The sequence below is a fragment of the Phoca vitulina genome, unplaced genomic scaffold, assembly GCF_004348235.1.
Source record: "Phoca vitulina isolate PV1807 unplaced genomic scaffold, GSC_HSeal_1.0 scaffold76, whole genome shotgun sequence".
Classification (NCBI taxonomy): Eukaryota; Metazoa; Chordata; class Mammalia; order Carnivora; family Phocidae; genus Phoca; species Phoca vitulina.
This window is the reverse complement of record NW_022589779.1, coordinates 5,657,534-5,681,347: the sequence shown is the minus strand read 5'-3', so window position 1 is coordinate 5,681,347 and position 23,814 is coordinate 5,657,534. Positions and strand designations below refer to the sequence as shown.

Below are 23,814 nucleotides of genomic sequence, written 5' to 3'. Positions count from 1 at the left end.
TCCAGTTGGTAGATTGTACCTAACCTATGATAAGGATATTTGGTTCTAAGAGTTTATAGAGATAACTGGAAACAAGTGATACATATCAGGACAAGAAGTCTTAGCTTCTTGTCAAAAAGTAAATCTTCAGTTCCATAAAGTTGTTGGTATAAGAGTTATTTATTAAATATCTTTATGTGTTGTATAAAATAGAAAAGTCTGTAATTCCAAGTAGAATATTCAAAATGTTCCTTGATCTAGGTCAGCTAGGTCACAAGCGCCAGGAAACCAGATGTGCCTTTTAGTAAACTTTTTGCCTTTGGAGTATGAATTTTTTACTCAGATAAATTTTACAAGAATATCTATCATCAGACATTTATTTGGGTTGAAAAATACTTTTTAATAGATAGCAGTATTTCTAGTACTCAGAAGGAGGAACTGTTTCCATTCAAAGCATCAGAAAGCCTCATTGCTGCTGGTGCTGCTTGGATCTGTAGGTTTACAGTTTTTCATCAAATTTGGAAAAATTTCAGTCATTATGTCTTCAAATATTTTTCCTTCCCTGCCCCCCTGCTTTTCAGGAAACTCCAGTTACACATATATTAGGCCACTTGGGATTGTCCTCCAGCTCACTGATCAGTTCATCTTTTAAATTCTTTTGTCCCAGTGTTTACTTCGGATCATTTTTATGTCTTTAAGTTCATTTAAACTTTTTCACTTATATTGTTTAGTCTGTTGTCAATACCATTCAGTGTATTTTTCATCTCTGACATTATATAATATTTTCACCTACAGTGTTTGATTTAGACCATTTTTTATATCTTCTGTATCTCTACTTTTTTGGAGATATGGAGTATACTTACAATTAACTTTTAATATCCTTACCTACCAATTTCACATCTAGGTCAGGTTAGGTTGGTTTTGATTTTTCTTCATTATTATGGATCGTATTTGCTTGCTTCTTGGCATGACTAATAATTTTTGATTGGATTCCAGACACTATGAACTAGGTGCTGGATATTTTTATATTCGTACAAAAAGTGCAGAACTTTGTTCTGGGATGGAGTTGTTTAGAAGCTTCAATCCTTTCAGGTTTTATTGCTAAGCAAGATTTGTTAGGTAGGACCAGAGCAGTGTTCAGTTTGGGTTAATGATTCCCCATTGTTGAGGCAAGTAAGACCTATGTGCTCCATCTAAAGCCCCATGAATCGTGTTTCCTCATCTCACTGGTGGGAATGAACAGGGACTCTTCCCAGCTCCAGATGAGCACCAGTCTGTGTTCTAAGTCTTTCAGTTGGTTTTTTCTCTGGTCTTGGATAGTTACCTTACATGTATGCACTATCAGCACTCGGCTGAAGACTTGCAAAGTGGGGGTTGGGTCATAGTGTGCATGTTTGTGGAGTTTTCTGTGCAGCTCTTTCCAGTCCCTTGAACCCTAGTTGCCTTGGTCCCTCTGGACTCGGCTCAGTCTCAACTCGGAATGCCTTCCAACCCCACCTGTGTTCTCCCTCTTTGCACTCCAGCTATACCCTAGAAACTCCCAAAGCAGTCACTTTGCTAATCCTAAGACTAATCTCATTTTCCCTATAACTGTTCTTTGTTGCCTGTTGTCCAGTGCCTGAAAACCATATTTTTTCCATGTAATTTGTGGTTTTGGTTGTTTCAAGTGAGAGGGTAAATCTGGCCCCTGTTGTTTTCACTTTGCTTTAAGTAGAAGTCTGAGTTAATATGTTTTTTAAATTTTTGTTTTAATTTCTAATATGGAAAATATTGGTAGATGTAATTGATCATAAGCAAAAGCTCCTTGGGGTCCTCAATAATTTCAGAATGTAAAGGCATCCTGAGATTAAAAAGTTTGAGAACGAGTGGTCCAGACCAACATTTCCCAGTGCTTCCTTAAGATGTTAGTGGTTCCATGGACAACTAATTTGGTGTAAGACTCTCAAGTTAAAGCAGACTTCTCAACCACAGGCTCTCAAAGCCTTCAGTATGCTGGTGTGTGACATACATGGGGGGGTGTGTGTGTATGTGTATGTATCGATATGGATTGATAGCAGTACTTGCTAAACTTAACTGATCTTGAAGAACTTTTTGGAACTAGAGTTGCCAGCAGTCCTCCTCAAATATACCAAACCAGCACAAGGGGCTAAAAACAATCCCAAATGGGTTGTTTTAAAAATAAAAGTATATATTTCCATACAGCACTTTAATATCACATTTGGATTACTTTGGGGCTACCCTATTGACTTACATCCAGATGTTGAAAGTGATTCCTCCCAGAGCAGTCTACTCAAAGCCAAATTCCCTTTTCCACTCCTGGAACCACTGGTAACTAATTTTACAGTTTTGGAGGTGTTGTGTCATGGCTCCCAATTTAAGAATAATTTTAATTATGAGTGGATGTCTCAATTGTTTATTGGGTAGAAATCTCAAATGACTAAGCACCTGGCATTTAGAGTGTTTTCCTCTCAGATATCTATGTGTATCTCTGATTTTGGAAACTTGGTAGGTATGGGAAATGTTGGTTCTGCGTGGGGAACAGTTTAATATATACATTTTGGTTATCTATAGCTACCTAATGAACCACTCAAAAATTTAGTGGCTTAAAACAGTATTTTTATTCACAAATCTCTAGTTTGGTCAGAACTCAATAGGAATAGCGTGCTTTGTTCCACTTGGGTGTCAGCTGGGATGGTTCAAAAACTGGGGACTGGAATAACCTGAAGCCTTGCTTACTCATGTCAGCTGATGCTGGCTAATGGGAGAGATCTCAGCCAAAGCTATGGCTATAATTTCTACATGTAGCCTCTTCGTGTGGTTTGGGCTTCCTCAAAACATGGTGGCTGAGTTCCAAGAGTAAGCATCTAAAGGGAAAAAGGCAGGCAAAAGCTGTACTGTCTTTTCTAACCTAGTCTTGTCCATCATATTGTGCTAGTTAAAAATGAGTCACTAAGGTTGGCCTTTATTCCGGGGGGTGGGGGGTGGGGCGGGGAATTAGTCTTCATGTCCAGGTTTTAAAACTACCACATAGAGAATTAGAAGTTACTCCATAACTCTTCTTCAATTCAGCCTATCTCCATTTATTGCTGATTAACTTCCCCAGTCTTCTTAACAAAAAGGCCTTCCCCTCTGCCACAGTGGAACTTGCCTTATAAGACCTATATGAGGTGCTGAAGGCTGATGCATGAATTCTTTCACTTAGTACATCCTCAAGATTGACTTCTTCCCACTAAGTTTCTGCTTATGTTTTTAATGTCCTACATAGCACACCCTGTAGCTTTTCAAAATAAGCAATATAGTATGTTAAAATAGGCTTTGGGAAAGATTCGTATGTGCTCATTGATCATGCTGGTTCAGTTTTACCAGTACACATTTACAGACCAATTTCACACCATACCCCTGAAAAATAAAAGTTTGGATTGAGTCTTTGATAAAGAACTAAGAGTTTCTGGGGAAATAATAAAAATACTCTGTGTATACTTAACACTCCTTTTCTACCTGAGCCAGCTAAATGTGCCAGGACAGCGCGGCATTCTTTGCAACTTATGCAGGATTGAAATTTTTGAGAAAAGCACTTCAGTTTCCAGGATTTAGTAAGTTACCATCTATCAGATCAGAATGGAGTCTAAAAAGTCATACCAAGCCTCAGATTCTGAAGTTGTCCATAGGTAGCTGTTTGTAATAATCTTTAGGTTTAGATGAATCAAAAGAATTTCTCAGTGTTTTGTTTAACAGCGTGCTTACCACCCTGGGTCATTGTGCCTTTCTGAGGAGCTTGTTAGAAGGGCTTCTATGGCCCCACTTCTAGAGAGTCTGCTTCTGTACGGTCTAGGAGTCCGCCTTTTAATACTCCCAGGTGATTCTAATGCAGGTGGTCTAGGAGCCATACTTTAAAGAGAGGAGTAACCACCAGCCAGAGTGGGGAGGGCAGGCAGGCAGGCGGGCGATGCTGCTGAATGCCATCTCTGAAGAGCTAGAACCCGTTGCCTAGCAACCCCCATTCTTGAGGCATACTTCCCAGGTTAAAAGAGATCTTTTCCAAGAGCCGTAACGTATACATTAGCCTAGTAAGTCAACTGTTTAATGGGGTGGACTCTCTTTAACCACTAACGTGCAGGTAGGGACCTAAAATGATTTTCCACTGACTGAAATCACAGCAGCTTCTCCAAAAGGTAAATTGAAAAGATGCTGAACCACCAAATCAAGCTGAAGTTTTATTTAAAATGTAAAAGAAACAATTCTTGAAAATGCTGATGAATAAAGCAAAAGGACACCGTGCTCTCTTCCTACGAGTCAGCCAGCCTCTCCACGTACGGGACAACAGACAGTACTTAAGTGCTGGCAGAATTTCACAGTAGTTTAGTGGTAGATTATCTGTGCCTAGAGGATGTAGAGGTTCTCAGTGTGCGATCTTGGTTCTGGGCTTACACTTTACTGAGCATGAACGAGGGCTCCTGCTCCTTGGCCATAGCCAAATCCCTTGGGTCCAAAGTTCTTTGCATAGCATCCTATAAAAGAAAAGGAAGAATTAGTAGAAGACCATTAAGCTTTGCTAGCATTGCTTAAGACCCACGAAACAACAAACCCCTCTAAGTTAAAAAAAAGTTTGCCATGCCCAAAAGAGTTCAACCTATTGAAGATCTAAAATGGGCGATATAGGGGCGCCTGGGTGGCTCAGTTGGTTAAGAAGCTGCCTTTGGCTCAGGTCATGATCTCAGGGTCCTAAGATTGAGCCCCACGTCGGGCTTCCTGCCCAGTGGGGAGTCTCCTTCTCCCTCTGCTGTGCCCTGCTTGTGCTCTCTCTCTCTCAAATAAAATCTTTAAAATAAAATGAGCCATGTAGTAAATATCTTAGAGCTGCAAAGGCAAGTCCAAACATTCTGATGCCACAGTATTCAGCTCCTGGTCCCACCTGAGTTATAAGCATAAAAATCGGGCCGGGCAAGTGACATATTTGTCTATTACCTTCATATATTCATATGCTTTGCTGAAAACATAAATTTGAAAGAAGACTCTTTATATTGAGGTTTTTTTGTCTTATTTGTTGGGGAATCTGAAATGACCAGAACTTAACTTTATTGCATCATCTCAAATTGTTCTGTGGTTCTCTGTTCTAAGCATCTCTAGATCCTTTACTTTCTTATTTTTTTATTATTATGTTAGTCACCATACATTACATCATTAGTTTTTGATGTAGTGTTCCATGATTTTTTGCGTATAACACCCAGTGCTCCATGCAGTATGTGCCCTCTTTAATACGCATCACCAGGCTGACCCATCCCCGCACCCCCTCTCCCATCTAGAACCCTCAGTTTGTTTCTCAGAGTCCATCGTCTCTCATGGTTCATCTCCCCCTCCGATTTCCCTCCCTTCATTTTTCCCCTCCTGCTATTTTCAAATAGCCAGTAGCAACCCCACCTTTCCCCACTGTCAGAGTATCTTTTTTCTTTTTAATGCTGGTGACATTTCCTTAACCAATAACCAGTGTGAGATACTCAGATGGACAGTAATAACAGAAATTCATTTTACCTTTACAATAGATTTCACCTTCTTTCTCAGTCAGGGTTGTGGATTCAAGACTCTTCCCACACTTGGCACACCGGAAACAGTTTTTGTGCCAGGGCTGGAAGAGAAACTGAGTTCAGTTTGAGAGGTCGGTTTCTTGCAGTACAGTTTAGACGCTGCAGCAAGCGGCTCATGAAGATCAAGCCAGCACGAGCTCCTGACTGCTGTGCTTCTGCTCCAACAAAAAGCCTGGAACTGGACCTCCCCATACCTACGTTCCTAGCCACCTGCAAAAGGGCCGAGTTCAAACCTCGTTCACAGAAGACATGGGCTGGGAGCCCTACCACGCAAGGGCTGTTTCCCCAAGAGTGGTCTCAGACCTTGCCGCAAGCACAGCGTGCTCCTTTGATGGCTGAGAACAGTTGCAGCTCAAAGAGGTGAAGTGGTTCAGTAACTTTCTCAAATGCACACAACGAATGAGCATTGGGTGTCCTGACCCTGGTTTCCCACTACCTGGAATAACCCACAGAGTCCAGGTGTGTTAACCGTAACAACCTTCAGGAACCTTATGAAAACAAGTTTTTTTCAAACATAGATGTGATTTGTCAAGTAAGGGCATCACTTCAAAAACTTAATGATTCAGAAGCAATCTAAGAAAAATGTGAATCCAAGGCATTTATTTATTTATATAGAGAGTACCTGAAGGGGACAGGAAGGGGACAAGGGAGAAAGGGAGCGGAGAGCAGTCATTCGCGGCTACTAACTCAAGACAGCACTTTACCTTTCCAGCTCCAATTATCTTCTCAGCAGCATACACAGAATCCCCACATCTGGAACACTTCTCAGCGCCTCCGTATTTCTGAGCAAATTTAGAAGTGTTTGGATTTGTTGTAGGCCTGTGAGGTTGAGCACTTGTAGAAAGGGGGAAAAAATTAGGCAAGATTTACCGAAGGCAATCTTTTAGCCCACAAGGCAGATGCCACGGGAAGCAGGGACTTCACTGCTCAACTGTCCCATAGCCAGCGGCCTTCTTACAGGTCACAGAAAGGACTGAGTCTCAGGTGTTGGTCAGCTGGTACTTTAACCTATTTATGGGCTCATTTCTGCCCCAAAAGACAGACGAGGCCCCAAACTTAAGTATCTGAGTCTAAACTCAGAATTTATTGAATCCCCAGTGCTTGCCTTCCACTAAACAATTATGCTTTGCTTTATAAAAACCTACAGTGGACATATTTTTACCTTATATTCATAGTACTGTTCATATTACCACTGGAATCACAGCTAGTTTTTTTTTACTTCACCAGAGTTTGAAAAATCACTGTTAACCTAAGCAGTTAAAAGTTTCTGCAGACAGGTCAGTGGCCTTAGGTAGTCATTAAGAAAGTTAAGCATGATTTACAGATTAATTTCCTAATATATCTTAAGTAGGGGAAAGTGTGAATAAACTGCTTTCTTCATGGAAAAATATTTTAGAAAGTTTGCCTATTACTGTATGATGTTTACTTTTTCTCTGGATAGAGTTATTTTTGTCACTTATTTACAAGTCACTGGGTAAACTGTTTTCCTCGCTTTCTCTAATGTTTTCCCCCTTCAGTATGTAGGTGTATCTACTCTGCAGAACAGTGTTGTGGGCTCTGAGATTTAAAGACCCCTCAAATCTTACAGGTCAGTTGAGCAGATAAGAGGACAACAGCTCGGCAAATGATACAAGTGCCCCCTTTTTCCCATTGGAAAAACGGTTTTTTTCCTGATTATAGTTTAAGTTACATACATATTTAAAATAAAATGTTAATTTAGAAATACTGCCTTTTCATGAAACAATGTATTCAAACTCTTCACCTATATCTTCCATTTATTCATCTCCACTGTATCCACGTTTGGGCCATCTCACAGTTTGCTACACATCCACGTGAGGGGTTTCATATACATTTTTTGAATCATGTTTGCTGCGGCCACTGGAAATTTTATTCTAAGCAACAAATACAAGTGCATTACTGACTCACAATATTGGTGTTTCCAATTGTCCCTAACGTATGCATATTTTTAAAAAAAATCTCTACAACCGACTGTATTTCCTTTCTTTTAAGAGTGATCTTCAAAAGCTATTCACAATGATACCCAACATTTGGAGTTAGGAGTTTCCCTGGAAAAATTTCCAACACATTATGTTAAAATAAGAACTTAATGGAGATCCTCTCCCACCTCCCTGCTAATAACATCACAGGGTGTGGATAATTGTTTAACCTCATGACAAATGAAGAAATAGGGGCTCAGATATTACATAACTTGTTGGAGAGCTAGAGAAATAGTAAATTGGTGAGTCTGAACTGAAAAAAAAAGCAGTTCTGCCCCAACGAAATGTTCCTGCCCATGCAATGCTGTCTCCCCGGGAGATCCCTGTGAAGATATATGGTCCACATATGTTATCATTACCATGTCCCACAGGGTGCTCCAGACCACGGGCACTCCCAGAATTCAATCACTAAGAGAGGCTTCTGGAAAGGGAAGTCTACATCTGGTCCTAGTATGTGGCCAGGCTACGATGGGGAAGAGACAAGGGCACAGATCGACAGGCCAGCACAGAGGGCTTGTCAATTATTGAGAGAAGGTGGAGAAGCAGGAGGAGGTCAGGAGGTCAAGAGGAGGGTCCACTGGTCTTTGTGACTCTGAAACTATGGCCACAATCACTGACTGACTTTTGGGATTATGGATGAATTTGGTTTCGTCTGGGGGAAGGGATATAGATATATGTGTTTTGAAAGATTTGAAATAAAACCTTAGAAAACAAGAGTGGATTTTAACAAGCTGGAAAAGGAGAGCAGAACAAGAACAATGAACTTCAACAAAGACCAAGGTAAGCTGGGCTCCCACAAGTGATGGCGCACAGCGTTGAATGAGTCAGCCCTTGTACACGAGGCAGCATGACGCAGAAACTCCGAACGTGGGAAAAAACCAAAGAACAGACAGGTGGGCCTCACTGCAGTGGAAAGAGCACAGGTGTGGGAGCCAAATGGACATGGAGTCAAATCCTGGCTGTGTCACTTAACTGTGTGCCCTGAGCCTTAGTGTCCTGTCTATAAAATACAGACAAAATATCTAAACTCAGAGTTACTGTAAGGGCTATAAAAGGAACATAAATGTTCAGCAGACAATAGACACAAATTATTTCAGGCATACCATAATGCACCGTGTTTAGGATTGTAAGGTCTGGAGTTAACACTAGGTTAATTTCCAGGCTCTACGATTAACTAGCAATATGACTATAGGCAGATCACTTCATTTTCATTGTCTAAGTTTGTTGAGTAAGATGGGAAACCCTACCTTGTCAGGTTGTTGTGAGGATTTTATGAGGTAACGTGTTAATATTGCATGGTGGCCAGGTCACAGGGCAGGATGAATGGTCTTGTCCAACAAAAGGCCATCTTACTGGAATATTACACTGGTTTGGGCCTCTTCAGTATAAAATGGATGTGAAAAATGTGAAGTTCAGATGGAATTATTGGGCCAAAAATAGGAATTGAGAGGAAATTATGAAATGAAAATGAAAAAATTATGTAGCCTGAACATGAAATACTAAGTGAAGTTGAACAGAGTTAGCACTTTGCTATTTTGGTACTGGAACCTTTTAAAATTTAATACTGATCTCTCGAACAATCAAAAACAGGAAATAATTTCCATTTTTAAATAAGAATTTGTAAGTTAGAGAAAAGTCATTGCTTGGTGAAATATTCTTACACGGGAGGAGTGACTGAGGACTTTTCATTGACTGCTTAATTGCCCCTGAGAAATGCGTCTCATGATTCAGATACTACGTTTCTGTATCATTTGATTTCATTACATCTGATCTCTAAAACACTGTGAGATGGAAGTCAATGTAAACCATGTGCTTTTGAGAACATGACTCAAAATGATACACCGAAGAATGCTACAAAATCAAGGCTAGAAATCACTGGAATAATCAATAAGAATTTTGTTAGGTCCCAAACTGTCCATTTCAAGCTTGAAGAATAGTTACTCATTTATACTAGAAAATTGGAATAATCTTGTGTTCAATTATTTTAAGCTAAACATCTGTTCTGTCCCAGACTCCTGTTCACCAAGAACATTAATTGTTATGACTCTTCTCTGAAGGTAGCAAACAGGGTCCTAACTCACCTCTCTGGCTTGATGCCCAGCCTCTCGCCCCGGTCCATGCTGAGCGTGCCGGCGCCCTGGCCATAACCGTAGCCTTTGGGCCCATACTTCTTTCCATAGCAGGATTTGCAGTAGATCTCCTCATCATGAATTGCCACTGTTGTGCTATCTAAATTTTTCCTGCAAACCACTGAGGGGGAATAAGTTAGACCTTTAGAAACGTGCCAGAGATGCCTTTTTCCTTAGAACAATGGTGGCCCTGACACATGGTCTACAAATGGTAAAGGCGTAGGCTCTCTCACATCCCTGTTTCTCCCGCGGTTTCCCAGACACCAGGGACGGCATCTGGACTGGGTCAGCTACAGCTGAGGACGATTTGCCCTTCTCCACAGATGGGATCGTTGTTTCAGAAACATACCAGAATTTTAACAGCCCGAAGCCTCAACCTTTTCTATAGGCTTGGCCTCTCTGGGAGGAGGGAGAGAAGTTCGGAAATGGCTATAATTAACGTGAACAAAAGGAACACAATTAACATGTTGCTCCCAACCCTCAACACAATCTTTTCCACCTCTTCCTAGTATTGCGAAATCACAACCTAACAAAGAACCAAAGGGTGGCTGAGTGCCCTGTGGGAGTTGGCTCTGCACCCCTCCTCCCCTAAAGAGCACCCCGGGCATAAAAACAGCTTTCAATCCAGAATTGTAGTTTTCATCACAAGCCTAGAAGGGAAAAAGCATTATTTTTTCATCTCGCCACTGGCTTCTCCAGCAGTGATGAGTATGTCTGAAAATTGTAAAGTGGTTTGAAGTCTGCATTTGTGTTTCCCTTCTGTCCCCAAAGAGAACACATTCTTTCTTGATGGTTTTCTTGCCACAAGACATTTCCACGTATCCCACTTCATAAAACTGCCAAATGTCATCATGTTTTACCCAGACATTATTTCACTTTCTAAAACTTCACTTAAGCTTGAGAAAAAAGGAAACTATGAGGGAACTTGCTGGTAGCGCAGCTGGGCAGCTGGAGATCCAAGATTAGGACACAAGGGGATTGTTTCCCTCCTATTTCAAAGGGTGGGGGGGAAATGCAAGGAGCAAGAAAGGAAGGACAGAAAGACGGGGGCAGGGAAAGGCGACTAAAATAGTTAAAATTACAAAGTTTCTGTTAAGACTATCGTCTTCTCTGGTAGAAGAGAATGATGTCATCTGCTCTGGAACCTTGCTGTTGAGGCTCAAGAACTGAAATACATTTGCTGGGAGACACCGTTCACCTAAAAGCATACATTGCTAAAGAACAAACACCCTCAACAGAATACGCAAAAATACAAAAACTGTTTCAAAGGCCACATATCTATTAACCAAAGCAAGTTCATGAAAACTTTACCGTCTTACTATCCTTCCTTCCTTCTGTCCTCATCTCTCTACAGTAAAATTCTCCTAGGTTTGCCAACTGCTCCGAATTATATCCATAACAGGCTTTAGTCAGCAGAGACCAATACTCAGAAGTAGTAGTAAAATCGCCAGTAAAGAAGTTGACATTAAGTAAACAGTGACTTTATTGCGGTGGAGAGACTATCCTGGCTTAATGTAGATGAAGCTAAGAACAATTTCTCAAGTATCTGTATTCTTTGTTCACATACTCGGTTTCAAACCTGCTGAAAAATAGATTCCTAAAAAAAAAAACCCAACAAACAAAAAAGTAACTTCTAAGAGAAAAACTGCTTAAACCAGATCTGAGACATGGTAGCTATTATGGGGGCCTACACAGTAAACATGTTATATTTTTATTCTTTGTAACTGCGACTGTCTGTTGTCTGTCTAGTTGCCTGCAAAACAGCTACACTGTAACAAGCTCCCGCCCTGTCGAGCGCTGGTGCCTAGAGGGAAAAGGACAACTAAGCACACTTAATGCGAGCAGTTTCTAGCAATAATCCTCACTGTACAGGACTACAGATATGTCTGCACGTACGGGTGGGTTCCTCACATTAACAAATCGCTCATCAAAGAAAATTTTGTCCTTTGAGTCAGAAGATGATGCTTAGCGAAGAGCTTTCCGAAGCGGCTTCTCTCCTGCTTGCAACTGAAGGCCGAGTTGTCACTAGAGAGGGCACGCAGGGGGAGGGGGCCCGTGTTTCCTTCTGTGTCTGTCAGCGAACACGCATGTGCTTCATGCCCTCCTGCCCGTCCTATCAGACGCTGATAATTTCCCATCTAGAAACAGTAGTAATTCCCACGGGGCGCCTGGGTGGCTCAGTCGTTAAGCGTCTGCCTTCGGCTCAGGTCGTGATCCCAGGGTCCTGGGATCGAGCCCCACATCGGGCTCCCTGCTCCGCGGGAAGCCTGCTTCTCCTTCTCCCACACCCCTTGCTTGTGTTCCCTCTCTCACTGTGTCTCCTTCAGTCAAAAAACAAATAAAATCTTTAAAAAAAAAAAAAAAGAAAGAAAGAAACAGTAGTAATTCCCAACTTGCCTTGATGGGATTTTCATACCCTACGTTCCCTTCCCTCAATTAGGATATCAATAACCAGAAATAACTGAATTTTCACTACCAGAGAAGATGGGAATTTCACTTCTAGACCTTTGATTTCAACGAGTCGTGGTGTGCCAAGAAACAAGCGAGGAGGTTTCAAAGAGAAGGGGCCCCGCCAGGAGGAGAAAGCTGGGGGGGTGGGGGGATGAGGAGTGACCTGCTGATTCAGAAATCAGAGCCCAGCCCTTACCCTGTGCCAGAAGCCGGGCCCAGCGCCAGGCTAAAATCGACACTGAGCTCTTCGCGAAGCAGGGGAGACAGAAGGGAGAACAAGTAAAATCCAGTGAGGGCCCAGTGGAGGCTAGGAGCGATGGGGACACGGCAAGGCCTCGTGGGGCCGGTCACCCCCGCCGTCCGTGCCGCCACGCTGAGCCTTCACGCTGTCTGGGACAGGCAGGCAAAACCCGCCGGCGCTTCCAACATGATCTTCGTTAACATCAGCACGGTGTCTGGTTAAATAGGTAAATGGAGGCTTGTTATGGACACACGCGTTCCGTGAGAGGTCGAGCTACTTACTGCACAGAAAGCAGCAGCGGTGGAAGCTTCTCCCGTCACACTGCACCTCCTCCGCGTGGTACACGGTCCTCCCACAGGCCCCGCACTTGTTGCCACCTCCCCAGACGGGCATCCTGAAGGAATAAAGGATTCGTGAGAATGTCCCCGCACCCTACGAGACGCCTGCCACGCTCCCAGGGGGCCAGCGGCAGATTCTGTTCCTTTAGGCACTGCTCTGACCACCTCTGGAGAGGCCCGCCGCCTCTAACTGCAGCTCCATTAGCGAGCTCGGGCTTGTGGGCACAAGCGCTCTCCTGCAGGACAAAGGAGCTGCGTTCAGAACGGTACAGGTCGCCCGGCACAACCCAGACGAGGCCACCAGCGTCCCGGGAGCTAAGAAAGGAGAGTGGGAGTGGGAAGAGAACACTGGCGTCCCCCCCACCCAGCACCCCCATCTTAATGATGGGTTCGGAAAACTCCGCTGAAGAATACACACTCGGGGGAGAGGTTTTTATTGCCCGTTTAACTCACTGTAACACTACCGGGTTCTTAACGTATACCGTACACAAGCTGTGACACTTTCGAGGGAGGAAGAAAGTGTCGAGCTGCTCTGCAAGAACTAGTCTTCTGTTTGTCCGCTGGAGTCATGCAAGATTACAGCATCAGCAGCTGGGTCTGCCTCTGCAGCTGCGTGCATGCAGCCTTGCTGTAACCACAACAGACAGGCCTCCAGATGGCTACGATTTAGGTTCCTCTGCTTCACTAATCCCCAGGCCCCCAGCCCAGCCAGGGGTTGTTGGCCCCCCTTTGATAGGCCTGTCAGTCCGTACACAAGGCGCTACCAAGTTCCCTCCCCGGCGACGTGAAGGGTCTGGCGAGGCCGTCTGAGCGCCGTGGCCCGCCTCTGTGGGACAGCTCCAAGTCGAAATCCTGCTATCTTGCTAGGATGTGGGGCCAACGTGTTCTAATCTCCCTCCCCAATGAACTGGCCCACCTGGGCACCGTTTAAAATGCCTACTTCGGCAAGGCCATGTGCACAGTCGGCTGTCTCTGCAGTCCTTCAAGGACGGTGTGTTTTGTCTGCCCTGCCCTGAGAGGTGTCTAAACACACAGGGAAAGAATTCCTTTCTTCCGCACCATCATTTTCAGACCTCTCTTGTGAGTGGTATTGGCAGCCCTTGGTGGTGAAGTGTCCTTGGATGAGATGCATGCCTCTGTAGGATGTAGCTGGATGAGAAACAGAGACCTCCTTCCTAACTCGGCCGTGGCTAGCTAAATAAGGGAAAAGGAGGGCTGCTTCGCAATCCATTGAAGAATCTTCAGTCCTTAAAAAGGAAGGTGGTAAATTCCCATCCTCCTGCCCATCCTATAGCATTTAAATGATCCAGAACCCAATGACTCCCTGAACACGGAGATGAGGGTTTTCTAAAAGCAAGTTGTACAGAATCAGTCATTGTGTTGGGCACATTTCTGGATGTACGGCATTCTCTTGACCCTCTTCTGGTCACACCACGGGGAAGCAACAGTCTCTTTCTAGGTCCATACGCTTTAGGGCAGTCTTTATTAAAATGTGGTCTCCTTGTGATGGTCCACCACTCCTGGTACCAATTCAAGATGAAATTCAGGTGAGAATTTAGAAACTTTAAACAATTTTATGCCCCAACAATCAAGAGCATGATCAGTGGACTCATCTTGTTGAATAGCATAGAATCAGAGAATCAATCTGCACTTGGAAATTAAAACAAAACAAAAAATGGTCCTCTACCAGATAGTTTGAGAAACACTTGTTTAAAGGGTATTGACTCTACCCTCAACTCCAGGGCTGGGCGTGTGACTCGGTCATGGCAATTAGGTCACTGCGGCCCCCACCCTCCATCACAGTGATTGATGTGGGAATGGTCACATGACCCTAAGGCAGGTCAGGGAAAGTTAAGCCCAGGGGCTTTGGTTTAGGACCGTGTGGATGCAGGGGTGGAGGTGCTAGCAGCTGTCTAGCCATTGTAAGAAAAGAACCTAAGAATGAAGCCAGCACAGAAGAAAAGAGATGGAGAGAGTGGGCTTAGACACTTTTCAGCGGCATCTTGTCTTATCCTGGGTGCTATGAGAGCCAATAAATTGCCTTTTCGAGTCATTTGGAGATGGAGCTCCTGTTCCTTGAAACAAACACATATAAAGAGACCTGACCGATAGGACTAGATATCACTAAACTGTTGGCCTCAGCTTGCAAAATGCCTCCTTCTTATTCAGACAGGACCAGGGTAATTCCAAGGGTCCACCAATGTCACCGGCTACTGTGAAGGCATCCATAGAGGATCAATAACTAGCAACAAGGGAAGAGATCTGCAAGCTTTCCTTTAGTAGTTGCATAAATCTGTTATTCCCTTCCCTGGAGACAGGTGCTCCATTGTTTAACTCCACAGTGAAATTTAAGCCTAACTGTAGAACCTCAGCCACAAAGCCCTGGCTCCAAAGGCCTTCCACTGGCTGGAGTCTGGAGTGCATTTAGTAACATGGACTTTGCCCCACGGCTCCAAAGTTACCAGAGTTCTGGAATGCTCATAGAGGCCACAGACATCTGCTGGAAGTACCCTCGTGATTCCAGAGGAAACCTAAAACCAAATCCAGGCCCGCAGGTAATGACCTTACGATTACTTAAAATTGGATCCCAAGCATCAACAGCCCGGCTGGCTTTGGAAATACTTTGTGATTGTCAAGGCATTTCTCATCATATGAGAAAGTGTACTAGTTATTATCAACGTGTATTTTACATTTTCACACATACTTGCTTTGGTGCTATCACCAGTAAGGAACCAGATTTCCATCCAGACTAATGCCCTCTTGGGTTATCTTTGAATAGCATTTAAAAGCACATTTTTCAAAAACAAACTCATCACTTTATGTTATTCTCCATTAAAAAGCAGCTTGGATTTTTAAAAAGGGATTTTAAAAAAGGATTTTTTATGTAATTTTATGTAATTCAGTTACTTAAATTCACTTCTTGTAAGTCAAGTCAGATTTCCACTGCCCGTGCCACACGAGCCAAATGAGTCACTTTTCAGGAGATACCCATCAAAGTGCTACAACATGCAGCCTTCTGTGTTAAGTCTTTTCCCCTCTAGGGTGGGGACCACATCTCTGTCTTCCCCACCATCTACCAGAGTACTTGGCACATGTCAAGATAACTTCTATTGTTTTAAAGAACTCTCCCTTTTTCAACCTGTCTGTACAGTTCTCAGTCCGATCTTATGCTGATCAACACAAAGGTAGCACTGGTCTACTTCTCTTTGTCACATTTTTGGATTCTAAGTAAAATTTCCAAGTCATTGACATTTTAAAAGTTCCATCCAGTTTCAAGGCTTTCGTAAGGATTTCTGCATAACCCTCTCTGTGGTCCAAGCAAACGGTATAATAGAAAGAGCATCCTCACAAAGCTTCAGCTGGAGTTATGCTTTATTTTTTATGTTGGATACTGAGTAGTTGGGTGTTCCTTATAGGATTCTCTATTTTGTGTGTCTGAAATATTTCAGCATGGAAAGAAGGGAGGGAGGAAGGGAGGGAGGAAGGTTGGTTTGGGTAGATCTGGGTTAACATCACTGTTAAGATGGTTCTGCAAACTTGGGCTTAGTTTTCTCATCTGTAAAACAGGGAAAGGTAGCTCTCTCTACCCAATGGAGATATTGTGAAGATATAAGAAGGTGAGCAAATGTTTTGGCAGACATCTAGTAACTGTGAGCTTGAAAATGGAAGGGGACTCTCATATTGTCCATCCTGCTATAAGTACTCCAGTAAGGAAACCCACTATAGAAGAGCGTAGCTCAGAGCCACAAACACAGTAAAGAAAAAACTTAGCTGATGAGTCACTCATAAACCTCCTTTGGAGACATTCAAACACACTGTAAGTGTGATGATAGTTCCATTTGTGGTACCAAAGAAATGAAGTTCAAATTTACACTTTTAGGGTGAACCCCAATGGACGTTTCCTGAATTTGGCAGGAGGAAGTGTGACGATCTTCCATTTCTGTCACTCTGGGCTCGGCTATGCACAGAACAAAATTCTAAAGCTTCGCGGTTCCTACAGGCCTTTGGCTGCACTACTCCCCAGCGGCTGATGTTAATCGTAGCAAACTGCATTTGCACTGAGCAATCTGGGCTGCATGCCTTTGCCCAATCCTATGCATTAATTTACAGAATAGTGAGAGGAGGAATGAAATCTCACTTTGCACATACCACGCGAAAGAGGCCAAACACAGGCTTATTCTCTGTTTCTCCGTCTGTCCTTTGTTTTTCGATGTCTGAAAGAGTTCTAACGCTAGGATTTATCCACTGTGTTAGATTAAAAAGCTTGGTTTACATCTGAACACCTATATGCAGTTTCTCTTTGCTGCTTCTCCCCAGGCAAAGACACCACCCAGAATTTCCTAAGACTCACCCCTAGGAGAAAATGACTATCATCTAAATCTGAGTCACCTTGTGGTAAAGTTACCTCATTCTCTAGATAATCAACAAGAGCCACAGAGTGACCACATGGATCATTCTCACACCACCTGTTCTGCATTTAGCATCTTATTTTAGAATCTAAGTGTCTTGAATCCATGAGTCTAGAGTCTACATGTCGCCACTTGCAGTGTAAGTTTTTTGCTCTGATATTAGAGGTTTGGAGTGAATCCGTCTATAAACCCAGATTCTAAATACTTCCAGAAGCTTTGACATTTTATTACTACATACAGGGTTTTGTTATTACCCTAGATCCTGGCTAGAATCCAATTTCCCAAAAGGGAGATTTATTATAAACCAGTTTCATCTTGAGACACATCCAGAGGGGTCACTAGTGAAAGAATATGTAGTTAGTAGCATTGTCCCAAATTACAATGATTTTTAACAGAGTTTGAGAGTTGTAGTTAATTGGAAATTAAGCTTTACTCAATGCCCATTCTAAAAATGCTTCCTTCTACTTAACTGAACTATCTGGTTAGTCTACTTCCCGTATCTAAGTGAATACCACTGAACCAAGGATAGACTTCATGTCTTAGTGAGCAGCTCCATGTTCCATTTGGCTCCTTCTACTAAAGCCAAATCTTCAAGACAGCTCAGCCTAAGGGTAAATTAAGAGCATGGATTTTGAAGTCAACACAGTCTCATTTCCTTCATATGTAAAATGAGGATAATGTGCCTTTCTTACAGAGTTATTGAGAGAATGAGATGAAAACATGCTTATAGGAGGCACTCAATGTATAATGATATACTCAAGGTAAAATGTTTTGTTATCAATCCTCATCTCCCACTCATCTCATATAGCCATTCCTTCATGATACCTCTAAATCCCTCCCCATCAGGGAAACTGACTTTCTGCCCTCCCTCATCCAGCTAAATCCTAACTTCTTTTCTGTATTGCAAGTAATTCTTCTAGGGTAGGGGCAGCTAAGAAACACTGTACAATGCTTTCCTGTCTGAAGATTTCACATAAGTGTATTCATCCAGCATTTCATAAGCCATTTCTGGGTTAGGCACTGAGGCTGAAATGGTTGGTTATAAGGAAGGGGGCCAGTTCCTCAGGGAATTCTGCTTTGGTGGCAGAACGATGGAAACAAATAATGGCACTACCATAGAACGCATGACCCAGAGGCATGTAGAAAGGGATTCGAACGTCTGCAGGGGCTACTTGTACAGCGATGGCAGGAACCGGTTCATCTTGGAGATTTACTGATAGTGGGCTCCTGGAACTATATTCGAAAAGATTCTGAAGTTCCATCAAGATGCCGCATTAAAGATGGCTATGATTACGAACGTCTGCCACGGAAGCTGCGGTGCGTGTGCCAGATTTAAGACATTCCTCGTGTAAGAGAAAGAGCGTGGAACTTAGGTATAAGGTTGAAAGTCAGTCAGCAGCTCTGTGATCTTGGCCAAGTTCCTTAATCTCAACTTCCTTGCTATACATACTTGGAAACAGACGACAACGGTCTCTCATCGGGTGGTTGGAGGATTCAATGAGATAACGTCTGAGGTACCTGGCAGAGAGCCGGTACTCCACAAATGCTGGCTTCCTTTTCCTTCAGCAGCACTGCGGGGCCTGAATCTGGCTACCAGAAGTTCAGGCGTTAGGTGACCTGCTGAGGTCACTGACCTCTAGACATGCAGATCCGGGCTCCACTCACTCCTGTTTGACTCCAGAACCACAAGCTGTCCCCCAAACTCCCGTATCTGATGGAAGGGTTGAGACCATCTCCGATCACCTGAGAATGATCAATCAGTCCTCGAGTTACCGAATTCCTTGTACACGGGAATGCCTTCCTCTCTGACCAGTCTTCATGGATCCAGCTACCAGTGAGTGAGTGTCTGCTACTCTCAACCACAAAGCTCTCTACCCCTCCTCTCTGCCTCCCTAAGTCCATCCTCACTACAGAGGAATCCCTCCTTCTCTCCAGTAAGTTCTCCTGTGTTCACCTCAGCCTCACCATTAATTACTAATTCTATTTCCTCTTTCCACTTTTGTCTTCAATGTGGGGTACAGCAAAATCCTTGACACAGATTTGGATACTACTTGCCAAATCACATATTGCAATTAGAGTGCAACTAGGCTAAAAATGTGTTCACCATGACCCCCAGCATCTGCCATAGCAATCCACAATCTGTGTGAACTGCAAGATATTTAATTATTCAAACAATTTAACGTTTGTGTGATTTTTACATGGACTCAGACTGAGATTTATATGCCAAGACTACTGCTTATTTGCCAAATGATCTGATGTTGGTTATTTGATCTGCTAGTTTTCTCATTTTAAAAATGGAGATAATGCTTATTCATATCATAAACTAGTTCTGAGATTAAATAATATATGGAAAGCATTTAGAATACTGCTTGCCACGTGGTAGGTAATAATAATTACAAATACTTATATAAAGCTTACTATATGTGTTACTTATATTAAGTAGTTTACTTATACTAACATTTAACCTTTATCACGACGAAGGGAGACGTTATCGTTACACCCATTTTATGGGTGGAGAAGCTGAGGCATAGAGACATCGAGTGGCTCGTAACTGTGAAACCAAAACAAAATTACCAATTCAATTTAAAAATCAACACCAGTAAAATTCAAATAAGCTACAGAGTTTGTTTCATTGTTTTTTTTTTTTTTTTAAGATTTTATTTATTTGACAGAGAGAGACACAGCGAGAGAGGGAACACAAAAAGGGGGAGTGGGAGAGGGAGAAGCAGGCCTCCCGCGGAGCAGGGAGCCTGATGCGGGGCTCGATCCCAGGACCCTGGAATCACGACGCGAGCCGAAGGCAGACGCCCAACGGCTGAGCCACCCAGGTGCCCCTGTTTCATTGATGTTTTGCTAGAAGTAAACCACTGTTGGCAACACAAATATAGTACTGACTTCTCTGGCTCTGGCGCAGGTTCTTTTTAAATTGGGCATTTCTTGTACTACGTGAGGATCCGATTCTCTCTTTACTTTCCTCTTTCAGAAGTACTGTGAAGTCACCATGAAACCTTCTTTCCTATAGTGAACCGGGAAGCTATTTGGCCCTAATGTATTTATTACCTGGCATCTGTCCTCTTTTTATTAGTGAAGGACAATTAGTAGTACTGTTGGCACAACGAGATAGTAAACAAAAAAGCAAGGAACCTGATATCCTCTGCAAATGATTCACAGTGTAATTCTATTGGTTCTTCCCCTTGACTTACACCAAAACTTAAAATTTTTTAACAATCAGAACTTGTGCCAGGTTCCTCCACAATCTAGTCTGAGAAAACTCCAAGTCAGGGTTCTTAAAGTGGGACCACAGTTTCCTTGGAATAATGGGAACTGGTGAACTTGGTACCGCGGACTTTATTTTATGCACTTAAAAACATTTTGAGAAAGGGTTCAGACGTTTCACCGGATGGCCAGAGGGTTCACCACACAAAAACAGTTAAGTATCACCTTCCCGGGTAATCAAGGCCCCAAGGGAGTCTAGAGATCCTCACCCAACAGGACCCCAGGGCCACCATGCAAATACCAGCCCAGGAAATGACACAGCACCTGGAGGAAACCTGTGAATATCTGCAAAGGGAAGAAACCTGCTCTCAGGCGAGGCCAGTAGGTACTGTTCAGTTCAGGCTTCCACTGAGAGCCATTGCCCCATAGATTCAACAAAGTTCACCATAGTGTCTAATGACAAGGAATCTCTCCCTGGCTGCGCTGGGCTTTGTTCAAGGATCAAGATCAATATGCCTTATGACAACCCTGGTGTACATGCTATTACATCCATTTTATAAGATGAGGTAACAGAGGCCAGAGAGCAAAGTAACTTGCCCAAGGTCATCAAACCAATGGGTGCTGGAGCTGCAAGAGACCGGGGGGACTGGTTAATCCTGTCCTTTTCACCAGGCCATGACACCAACCCCTAGGAGGCTGGCTCTCCACAGCTCATTTGATTTACCTCATTCTTGGCAGAGAAGCCAAATCAGAGGCCCTCATTTCCGTGGCCATGTAGTGGCAATGCTGAGGCTGGAGCTAGGCTTCTAAAGCTCCTCATTTATTGCCGTTCCCTCTATGCTATGCCAACATTCTTGCTGTTTTAGTATAAAACTGTATTTTATTGTATTGTATTTAGTACAAAATTGTTTTTAGTATAAAATACAATTTCCCCCAAATCCAAGTTATTTGGCAATTTCATCAGACCTCCAATGAGTATTGCCTTTATCACAGTATTTAGCATATCAGTATTTGTATCAATCAGTATTTGAATACATTTGAAGGAATTCGTTAAAAATCTATAATCAAAACCTTAGATCAAACCTGCTAATGTTATCTATTGCCTGAGTCCAATGAAATATTTGTCCCCCACAATTGCAACCTTACTCCTTCCTTTCTTCATTCAATTAACCAATACTGGCTCTGGTCCAGCTGTGTTTAAGGCACCCAGGCAAGTACTGTGAGTCTCAAAGACTGATGAGATGCAGATCCTGCCTCTTGTAATTTCACTCTAAAAGAGTAAAGAAAACTAGAATCCAGAGTAGAAAGAACACTGAGAAATACTGATCAAGTACTAGCAGCAGTCAACCTGAGAGAACAATGACCAGGGATAGTGAGGGTGGACCAGGGTGGACTTCATAAAATCAGTTATGGTTTGGTATGTAGTTTTGAAATTACGTGATTCATTTTTAGAATCCATCGTCCATCTTTTTCCTGAAAAATCTGAGTCAAATTATAGCCAAATTTGTGGTTGTCCTATTTGAATTCTTGGCATTTCCTAAGTAGAGCTTGAAAACAGGTTAATTAGAAAAGGACTAACGAGACCGCTTTTACTGCCTGAGTTAAAAAACTTCTACCCCAAAATACAAGATTTTCTATATTGAAAGCACATATAAAGTGAAAATGTGCTTAGCCTGCAGCCTGCAAATAAAACAGGTTGAACATTTTGGGTAACTATTTAAACAAATATCCTTCAACAAACGTCCGGGCTTGGGGAAGGGGGAGGAAGGTTGAGTGTCTCCCCGCTTAGAAAACCCCCTCCCCCCAGGGGCTGCCTACGTGGAGCTTTGGAACTCAGGATGTGATTTTCAGGACCTGTTGCAGAATTTCACAACCAAGCATTCTGGCTTTCCTGTTTGTACCTGAATAGTAGAAAGTTCCGGAAAAAGCTGGGAGTGATCGACCTGATGTTTCACTGCCGTTCTTCAACATTTAAGGTTCAGTGCTTGGTGGGCAGAGACCACCAAACAATGGGGATGCCAGAAGCTCTGTACCGCAGCAGGGGAAGGATTCTGGGCTCAGCGGGCTGTGGAAGCCCCCACCTCACTCCCAGAACCCCCAACCAGCCCCTGGTAAGGTCGCCCTCAGAGCAGCACACTCCGGGCAGAGGAGACCCCGAGACTCGGATCCCGCCCTCCACTTCGCGGAGAGAGAACCGGCTGCTGGAGGAGGGGGCCCAAAGCTACTAAAAAGCGGATTAGCAGCAACGCGAAACTCTCGGCCCCGCCTCTCTCCCAGAGAAACCGGTACGGAGCAACCCGTAGGGAGGTCACGCGCGAGTATTTATCTGCCCTAAGGGCCTGGGATCCGAGGACGGACAGGGCCGGGGCGGCTGTGGGGAGCCGGACAGGTGTGTGGAGGGGGGTTTGGGGACCGGGGCGCAGGGGTGAGGAGGATGGCGGGGGGCGGCAAGTGGAGATTGGCAAGGGGATGTCAGAGGAGATGGGGGACCACCAGCAGGACGTCCTGAGGACCCCGGGAGACTGTGGAACCTCCCTCCCCCTCGGTAGGCGGAGGCGCCCCCCTACCCCCCCACCCCCCCGCCACTACTCACTCGAGTCGGAGGCAGACCACGTACCGCCGGCGGAGATAGCAGAGCCACACCAGAGAGAGCCCGCTGGCAGTCCCGGAACACCGACGAAGCGAGCGCCCGCACCTTTTAAAGACTCCCCGGTGGGCGTGGCCTGTGAGCCCCGCCCCCGCCCCGCCCGGCGGATTCCTGGACTCGCTCGGGAGGGCTGGGGGCGTCTGGAGCGGGGGCCGCTCGGGGCTCAGCTTCGGGCTAGGGACCGAGAGACAAAGGGCAGAATCCCGCCTCTTCCTGCTGTTTCCCGCCCGCCTGGCATCTTCCCACGTCCCGAGACCCTCCCGCCGGCCCTACCCCTCCTCCCTCCCCACGGGACCCGGCAGTTTCCAGAAGTGATTAGCAGTTGAAAAAGGAGACTTCCTTAACCTACAGAGAGACCGAGCCCGGAGACTGTCCTGTCGGGGAATAGCCCCCGCCGCCCTGAAACGTATCATTCCCACCGCGGACGCCAGTTCTCCTTCAGGAGGGAACAGTCCAAGGTCGAGGAGGCTCCCACTAGTAGAGAATCGGCCGAATCGGGGCTTTCCGCCACCCTCTCCCTTGCCTTATCCTTATAAGTAAACTCACGTGATTAACTTCCCCAGTGGACAAATAGTCTCTGCTCCCATTTCCAGCTTCTGGGAATCCGCAACCTTCCTGTTCTTAAAGAGCAAAATATCTCATCTAGACTAAATAAATGACGTTACGAAAACGCCTCATTCCCCAAGTGTTTCGCTTTTCCCACCGCGAGGGCACACGCTGCCGAGGGGGAAGAAACCTAAACCCAGCCAGAAGAAACCAGGGCACCGAAGAGTCCAAGGATGTCAGTGACCACGCAGGGGACCTCATACCTGAGCTGCAGGATGA

At 44.1% G+C, this 23,814-nt stretch overlaps 1 protein-coding gene across 1 annotated transcript; it reads right to left on the bottom strand.

Annotated features, from left to right (window-relative positions):
- Window positions 1–4,180: 4,180 nt before the first annotated feature.
- On the bottom strand, window positions 4,181–23,048 carry CSRP2 (cysteine and glycine rich protein 2). The gene is made up of 6 exons (XM_032393711.1): window positions 22,936–23,048; window positions 12,661–12,773; window positions 9,640–9,808; window positions 6,266–6,395; window positions 5,509–5,602; window positions 4,181–4,487 (listed from the first exon to the last, which is right to left on the bottom strand). The coding sequence occupies exons 2-6, from the start codon at window positions 12,770–12,772 to the stop codon at window positions 4,411–4,413; spliced, it is 582 nt and encodes a 193-aa protein (XP_032249602.1). The 5' UTR covers window position 12,773; window positions 22,936–23,048; the 3' UTR covers window positions 4,181–4,410.
- Between the last annotated feature and the right edge of the window lie 766 nt (window positions 23,049–23,814).

Bases quoted from the DNA above. Each gene is read 5' to 3' on its own strand.
- CSRP2 (XM_032393711.1), bottom strand. From the start codon at position 12,772: ATGCCCGTCTGGGGAGGTGGCAACAAGTGCGGGGCCTGTGGGAGGACC. The intron at 9,809-12,660 runs GTAAGTAGCTCG...ATTCCCCCTCAG, and splicing joins CCGCTGCTGCTTTCTGTGCA to TGGTTTGCAGGAAAAATTTA. The intron at 6,396-9,639 runs GTGAGTTAGGAC...CCTTTCTACAAG, and splicing joins CTGGGCATCAAGCCAGAGAG to TGCTCAACCTCACAGGCCTA.